At 43.0% G+C, this 8,442-nt stretch overlaps 1 protein-coding gene across 2 annotated transcripts in view; it reads left to right on the forward strand.

The window, feature by feature from the left end:
- The first annotated feature begins 2,289 nt into the window (after positions 1 to 2,289).
- GAREM1 (GRB2 associated regulator of MAPK1 subtype 1) overlaps positions 2,290 to 8,442 on the forward strand; it is a 209,145-nt gene continuing 202,992 nt past the window's right edge. For both annotated transcript variants that reach the window (XM_077135687.1, XM_077135688.1), the window contains exon 1: positions 2,290 to 2,420. In XM_077135687.1, coding sequence (XP_076991802.1) covers positions 2,300 to 2,420 — 121 coding nt within the window. In that variant the 5' untranslated portion in view covers positions 2,290 to 2,299. The remainder of the gene's footprint in view (positions 2,421 to 8,442) is intronic.

The raw sequence follows: 8,442 nt of genomic DNA on the forward strand, positions 1-8,442 counted from the left end.
ATATGACTTACAGCTGAATTTACAGTTCATTAAAAGTTCTTCCCTTTAATAGCCAAGATTGAAATGAAACCTTTTTTGCAGGGTCAACAATAAGAGCAAATCTAATGTATGTTCTTTATTGATTAAAAAAAAAGTTGACTGCATTAATCTTTTAGTCTTTTTTGTCTTTAGACCATAGGGCACCAAACCGTTTGCAAAAGGCGACTGGTTCTCATACACTCTGAAGCTTTAAAAGAGAATATAATAGTAGCAGAAAGTTATTTTTTTAAGTCAATCTACCTACTGTTTGAAGGACCCCTGACCCTGCCCAATTCTTAAATGTTTCCTATGTCCTTTTTGGAGCCTGAGCCCTATTTCCAGAAATGCTTATTTAGAGAAAAAAAAAGTTGACATTTAGCTCCTTACAGCTTTTCAAAATTTCTTTATATGAGCAAATTTAGAACTTTATGAACTTGATTCTGATTAATATATGTACAAAAATATTTCCTACTTTTTTCTCAATTAACGGAATGACACAAAGATCAGAATTTTCAGGTGAAGATTTTGTGAAAATTATAGCTAATACTTCAAAGGGAGAGGACAAGGAAAGCGGGTGTAGAAGAATCTGCCTATTTTTCCTCAAATGCTAATGGAGTGGTGTACTCATTGGCATAAACCTTTTAAACCAGCCCACTGAATGCAGCGGGATGTTTTCAAGTCCTCCTGCGGTGGCAAAGCAGGACTCTTGTTGGGTCTTATGCACTGAATACTCAATCTGTATTGCAAATATAAGGAACCGATATGCAATCCTTTCACCTTTAGCACTAGTGTTAAAAAAAAAAAAAGATTAGCACACAAAAAGTCAGGGCAAACCTAAAAAAAAAAACAGGAAATCTCACAGCCACCTTTATATATTCTAAATTCCGACCGCAGGGAGTAGGCCATGCTAAATATGGGGGAAACTGTTTATCATGGAAAAAGTAAACTGTAGGTTTGAATTCTAGCACGGCCATCTAATTTCGAGTAATTTGCCAAACTACCTAAATTGTGTAGTTCTGCGAAACTGCCTAATGGGAGTTATACCAACATTTAAGTTTTGGAAGGGAATTTTGTGAAAGAAAAGGACACGAAATAGCTGACTCCAGTAGGCTCTAGTTTTCCCCTTCCTGGGCGTCTATGGAGGTGGGTGGCCTCTCCTCTCGCCGTCTCCGGCCGCTTGTTCACGCAAGGTACTAAACAGGATGGTCACCTTCTCTTCTATAGGTGCTGATCACTCATAACTTCCCAGCAGGCAGAGTCTATCTAGGCTGGCGGGACTAATTTCCAACTCCGTTTGTAGAGCTGTAGTGCTGGGGAGAAATGCCAAGGAGTCCTACGTCCTTGCCTTTCTTAGCCACGTCTGTTCGCTGAAATCTCCTGGCCTAGGTCCTTAAAAGTCTGAGCAACCTGGCAAGAGGAGAGCATCTAACCAGGTCTCCTTTGCCCCTTAGTAGTGACTCCAGTGCCAGGGTGGGGAGCGGGAGGGGAAAGGGAAGGTACACACCACGACTCGGAGAAAAATTCCTGAGCTCGGTTCCACTCCTCTAGTTCCCCCGGGAAGAGCCCTGGGCAGGGAGGAGTTCGAGCCGGCTCCCGGGGCGCGGGGCGGCGCCGGGCGAGGCTGCAGGGCGCCGGAGTGGTCGGACGGGGGAGCGAGAGCTAAAGCTTGAGAGCACCGCGATCCCGCCGCGGCGGCAGCCGAGCAGACCGCCGACGCCGCGCCCCGCCCGCCAGCCCGGCGTCCCAGCGCGCTCGCAGGGCGGGGCGCGGGAGGCGGAGGCGGGGCGGGAGGCGGGGGAGGAGGCGGTGTCTCCCAGCGCTGCGCAGGCGTTGCTCGCACTTTGGTGATTAGTCAGTCCTGGGGGCGCTGCTATGGCGTTTCTCAGACCGGCGGCTCCTCCTCACACTCTCCAGGCGGAGGGAAGGAGGGGTAAGGGGAGGAGGAGGCGAGCGGGCAGCCGCCGCAGCTGCAGACCCGGGGCCAGAGGAGGAGGCGGAGCGGGACTCGCTGCAGCCACCCTGGCCACCTCCACCCGCAGTAGCGGCGCTGCTCCGAGTGCCCCCCGGGCTTGAGAGCTCGCGGGGCGCCCAGCCATGCCCCGCCGCGGCAGCTGAGCGGGAGCGGGCCCCCTGCCTCCGCGCCGGCTCAGCCGCGGCGCCCCGAGGCTGCCTGCTGCCTCCCGCGCGCCCCAGACCGCGAGCGCGAGCAGGGGTGGCCGCCGCGGCGCGGGGGGAGCCGGCGGCGGCGGAGGGAGCGCGCGAGCAGGAGGAGGCGGGAAAGATGGACCCGGCCCCTTCGCTGGGCTGCAGCCTCAAGGATGTGAAGTGGAGCTCGGTGGCCGTCCCGCTGGACCTGCTGGTCAGCACTTACCGGCTGCCCCAGATCGCGCGGCTGGACAGCGGTGAGTCCCCGCCGGCGTCGGGCAGACGGGCGCGGACCGCAGTCTCCGCGAGGGGGTGTGCACGTGGACTCGAGCGGGGGGACCTTTGGGGGGGGGGGAGTGGGCTGCTCACCCCCAAACGCTGGACTTGGCCCCAGCGGCTGCCGCAGCCCTGGCGCGTTACTCTCACCTCCCTCCCGCAGCCAGAGATGTGGAAATCAGAGCCCGTGCAGTATAATTAAGAAGGACGCCAAAAAAAAAAAAAAAAAAAAAAACCCGAAAAAAACCAACATAGGGAAAACCTCTGCAGATAGTAATCTTGGAGGAGAGCTGTCCCTCCCTGGCCGCCTGCAAGAATTACTCAACCCAGGAAACCCTGGAGAGTTATCTTAGGCAACTTTCTTACGAAAATTATTGTGCTCTGGGTGGTATCTTTATTTTGGGTCCTCCCTCCCTCCTTTCCAGATGTAAGAGGACAAGTTCCTGGGTGACCAATGAAAGGCATCACATTTCTCCGAGACCTTTTATTACAGCGTGTCTGTTTTCTTTAACCCAACTGAAAGTAATTTAGGGCTTTGTAGAGAAGATGTTTTGAGCTGAAGTGATGGTATGCTTAAGGTTAATTATTAGCTTAGCGCAATTTAAATAAAAAAAAAATACATCGACTTGGAACCTGAGTTCACGACTAGGAAACACCTGTGTTCCTGAAACTGACCACCAAAAACCAAACACCGCCCCCCCCCCCCCCGGAGGTTTTCTGCCTTGGGAGATGAGCATACAGGTAGATGGTTGAGTAGACTGTCAAAACAAGTAGACCCGTTTCAGTTTGAGACTTGTGGCAGGTAAGGTGACAGTTAGGTATATTTTGCCTTCTGTTGTGTTTTCAGGATAACCTCAGTTGATTTGGGCTTCATGCAGTTCCAGGCTGTTTGCAGAAAGAAGCCTGCTCTGCTAGGGGGCTGCTGGCTACACCTGGGCCCTGGCAGGCAGGTAGATAGAGCTGTGGACTCAGAGGCCAAGTCAAGAGCACTGAGCAGAAAGATGTCATTTCAAGTCCCAGGGACTTGGGTTATTCTTTGTTTTCTGGAGTAAAAGAGTATGTAACATGAGACCTATAAATGTCCAAAGGAATTTTTATTCCGCTTCTTATCTGTATGGTGACATTAATCATCTGTGAGGTGACATTGAAGTACTGACGTAAAAAAAAAATGCAGGGGATGGGCCATGGTGGCTCAGCAGGCAGAGCTCTCATCTGCCATGCTGAAGACTCGGGTTCCATTCCCGGTGCCTGTCCATGCAAAAAAAAAAAAAAAATTCGGGGAAGTTCATGAAGGCTGGAAAACAGTCTTGACAGGCTTACTACTCTTGTTTGGTTGGTAGTGGTGTTGTGGGCACGGGGATAACGAAGAGTTTTTAAAACTGGTAATAAGGTGGAGATGGCAGTAGTTCAGTCCAGAGGGGAACAGGTGGGGTGTGAGAAAGTGTTTTTGTCCTTTAAATATGTACCTGGAGGCTGAATCAGTCCAGGTATATATATAAGCACACACATACAGAGACACATACCCAGGAGCAGATGTAATGTAAACCATGCTATTTCATTTCTTCTCCCTTTTAAGTTTTATGTATATTGGAGGGTTGCAAGTCCTTGCCTTTTCTGACCTTCTCAGCTTTGCACACTCACGTTTTCTGACCTCTCAGCTTTGCACACTCTGTAAGAAAGTCTTTGCTCGACAGAGTGCATTGGTACAAGTGACATAAAAGTCACCCAAACGTTTCATTAAACTGGAAGTTTAAAGCGCTGAATATTGGCTTCAGACATAATTTTTAATTTTATTGTCCCCTTTCCTGTCACTGCCATTCATAAAAAGGATCTGAATCAGCAGTGTACTCATTCCACACTTCATTTTAAAATTAGGACGTGGGTAGCATTTCTTAACACCATGTCCTTTCAAACCATGACTGGATTCTGATTACTACGTGCAATTTCAGTTCTCTATTGTATATTTTCTTGTATTCTTATGACCATTTGAGAACCACAGTGGCACACACAAATTTGGAGTCATAGCCCAATACTGCTTTATACCTTTCTTCTTTCACTTAATCCTCTGCTATTTAAGTGTTTTTGTTAACGTGGTTTTTAATAGCTGCATAATAGTCCATGGGCTGTGCCATATAGTCCAGTCCCCTGTTGTGGACATTAGGTTGTTTCACTTATTTGCTAATATAAGTAGTGATTGATGAACACTCTTGGATATAAGTCTGTTTGGGTTAGGATATTTTCCTAATTTGATGAATAAGCGTGAGAATCTTTTTAAAGGACCTTAAGAGACATTGTTGAATTGCTTTAGAGAAAGGTTATACTCATCAACACTCACAGGCATCGAGGGAGTGCTACTCTCCCCACAACCTTAAATATTGAGAATTTTTAAAAATCTTTGTTAATTTAATGGGGGGAAGTATTATCTTTCCATTTTAATTTGGGTAGACTTCAAAGAGCCAATCATAGATTCTGTGTTTTGATTTTAAACATGTTTCACAGAGTTGTTTAGAACACATTAAGGACATGCTGACTTATTTATAAAAACTGAATGTGAAATTTCTAGTTTCAACCTGTGTGTGTCCTTGTGCTTGTTTTAGTACTACAGGTACTTTTTACACATGCAACATGCACACACTATACTTAGAACTGAAAGGTAGACATTTTCCAAATCACTTGTTTTAAGAGAGACTAGAGACTAAAAAGAAATTTAAAAGCCTGCCATTCATTGGCATGCCAAGAGGAAATTGTTGGCTATTTTTGAACAACAGTTAGAGAACAATAAAAATCTGATTTCATAACTAGTAATTATTGAATGCCTGCTATGTGCAGCTACCTCTCTAGGTGCTTTATGCGTGTTGTCTCAAAACACTGAGCAACCTCATTTTAAGGACTTTGAGAACTTGAAATTCAGAGTTGAGTGACTTGCCTGAAGACTCCTTACCCAGTAGATGGTGGAGAGTGGTTTGCCCCAGACTTCCTGGCTCGGAAGACTGAGTTCTTATCACAAACTGTGCTACCTCTTCATGCTAAATAGAAGTGGGTTTAGAGTAGGTCCAAGGTCTGCTCTAAATAGCCACACTGTCCCTCTGAGAACTTGAGGACCGGAAAGTCAATATTTTTAAGTGCTGGCCTCATCCATCATATTTAGAAGACTTATTAGCTTCCCACAGAAGTAGCTCAAAGGAGATGAGAGTCAACAGGGAAGAAGAGAAGTTACAGAATCAGAGAAAGAAGGATAAAAGGGAAGTCTGAGGACTTAGTGTATGTAGAGGCATCTGTTGAGATTTTACGCCTCAGTGCGTTTGTCATAACTAAAATATTACTCCAAAGTAAGTAAAGAACTCTCCAGTTCTTTGCGTTATGCATATCACTCATGAAATTCCAGGTAGATGCTTTCAATATTAGCTTCCCCAATGGTGAAATTTGTCTTTGTTTGATAAGTTAAAATAATTGCAAAATTAGTGAGCCTTCACTGGAATTGCCCCTCAAGTCTTTCTGGAGAGCTCAAAGAAAAGTACTACAGCAGTTCTTGGGAATGAGATAAATCTCAACAACCAAGGTCTAACCCGGGTCAGCACTTCACTTAAGATCAGATAGTTAAACTGCTTTAATGAATGATCAGTCTTCTAAATTGTTGACTAATGAACCAGGTTAAAAAATGTGTTTAGGACCAAGAAGAGGGAACAGGGAATACTGACCCCCACCCTAACCCCCAATCCATCTTCGCTCAAAACTGGGTAAGTGGAAAATTGTTCTTTCTTAGAATTGCTCCCTTAGAATTGTTATTTTTTCCTAGAAAGGCTCTGAAGGCTTGGCATAAAGCAATGTTCTTCCAACTTTTTTTCCTTTGTGACTCTTAAAAGATTTTGTAAAACTCTGTGTGTACCCTAAGCACATTTTTTAGTTAATGGCAGTTTAAGTTAAACTTTTTAAGTTAATGAAAAAGTTAGTTTTTTAAGTTAATGAAAATTTTCATCCTAAGTTTAAATGGTTGCAAAGGATGCAATTTTTTGGCATTTTGCAGATATTGATATTTTGAAATGAATTGTCAGGGTGCTAGGGTAGTTCAGTGGTAGAATTCTTGCTTGCCAAGCGGGAGACCCAGGTTTGATTCCTGGCTTGCACTTCCAAAAATAATAATAATAATAATTCAACAAATGGTGATGAAATAACAGAATACTCACATCGAAAAAGAATGAAATGTGACCCCTGCCATACAGCATACAGAAAATATGTATATATAAAATGAATTGTCACATCATTTTAAAAACTCTAATAGGAGCTGTATTTGAGTCCCATTGTCTTCATTAAAAGAGTGCATGATCAAGCTCTTTAGCAGAAAATGTACATGTTTTTTTTCCTATAAGTTCATATTTCCATTTCCCTCCCCCCTACAGAATTATTTTTTCTTGCATGGGCAGGTACTGGGAAACCAACCTGGGTGTCTATCATGGCAGGCGAGAACTCTGCCCTGAAGCTGCCTTGCACAGCACCCCCCTGCAGAATTTTATCCTAATATAGTGAATGTTGTGTCTGGAAGTATTTTATTGATCATTCTGTCATACTCTCTGTAACAAAAATTATGAATATAAATTGAAGTGTAATAGTTTGTATTTCTTCTGACCAAAAGATTTTTCATATTTAAATATCTTAGGCTGTTTAAAATGAAGAAGTTGAAATTACTTGACTTACAAAAGGATTTGTAACCCAAATAATGGAGGCTTTCACCCTGCAAAATGCAGCAGCATTTGTATTTGTCTCCTTGGTGCCTTGAGGACAGCACATCTTAGAAAGATCTGGAGTGTGTAATGCCAGTGAATTACTTATGTAAAGTGGGAGAAGGTATATGTGTAGGGAAGGTAATAAAGGGGTACTTTCCTGTTTGATTAGTAAATGTGTAACACTTTCTGCAAAAGATCTTTTAGTATGTACTCGTTACCACTTATACTGGCTTGCTGGTCATTTTTATATAATTGTTAGCTGGAAAGAAGCGCCTAGTAAAATGCAATATACAAAGTGAAAGATGAAGAAAGTCTCTTTTAATATTCTTTCATATATTATATACTTCTAGTTTCCTCCAGATATCACTATTCTGACTAATCACCATGCCTACAAGTTATGAAAAAAAATAGGAGACAGCCTTGTAGCAGGCAATGAATAGTGATAAATATTTAGACCTGGGAGACTTGGACACAGTTCCTTCCGAGTCCTTGTTTTTCAAATAAGATGGCTATTTTGAAAGTCTTCAATGAATCAGTATCCACAATACCACTAAGAATCTTAAGATATTCAGTTCATCTGTAAAAGGAAAACTGGTTTGACCATTGTGATCTACTGCGTCATAGTTGAAAGAGGGAGTATTTTAGTCTCCTTTGCTCATTTGGCCTCTTTATTGAAATAGCAAGTTCTTGTAAACTCGTTTATTTTTGTTTGAGATTCCTGAAGTATCTGTCTTTTCGTTTCCTGAGCTGCGATTCTAGGAAGACTCATAAACTCTCAACTTGTCTTCTGCAGGACTATCAATCTTAAGAACAGCAGCTTTTATATGCAACTTGAAAAATAATGTTTATTGCTGTTTTATGTATTATTTTGTCATATATTTGACAAAATATAAAATGCTCTTCAAAATATTTTAAATCTCATGGGATTAATTCCTTTAGAAGACACTTTCATGTGAAGAGCCTCTCCCACCTCCTGCCCCCACCCCAACACCCTATTTTATAAGATTGTTTACTTGAATTTATTTTTACTATTTTCAGCTCTTAGCATAATGCCTAGAAGGTAGGAGTCACTTTAATAAATGAATGAACTAATCTTACTATTAAAAAAGTGTAAGGTCCAAAAATGTGTGTTTATCAAAGCTATCTGAGCTCTGTAAGTCTGAAATATAATTTTGCTCTTGTTTCTATTGATTTAGGCTTTATATTCATAAATATATAAATTGGAACTAAGATGGTAGATCCTAATATTAGCAGCAGCAAAAATAGATACTAGTAGACCATT

The sequence above is a fragment of the Tamandua tetradactyla genome, chromosome 18 (assembly GCF_023851605.1).
Source record: "Tamandua tetradactyla isolate mTamTet1 chromosome 18, mTamTet1.pri, whole genome shotgun sequence".
Lineage (NCBI taxonomy): Eukaryota > Metazoa > Chordata > Mammalia > Pilosa > Myrmecophagidae > Tamandua > Tamandua tetradactyla.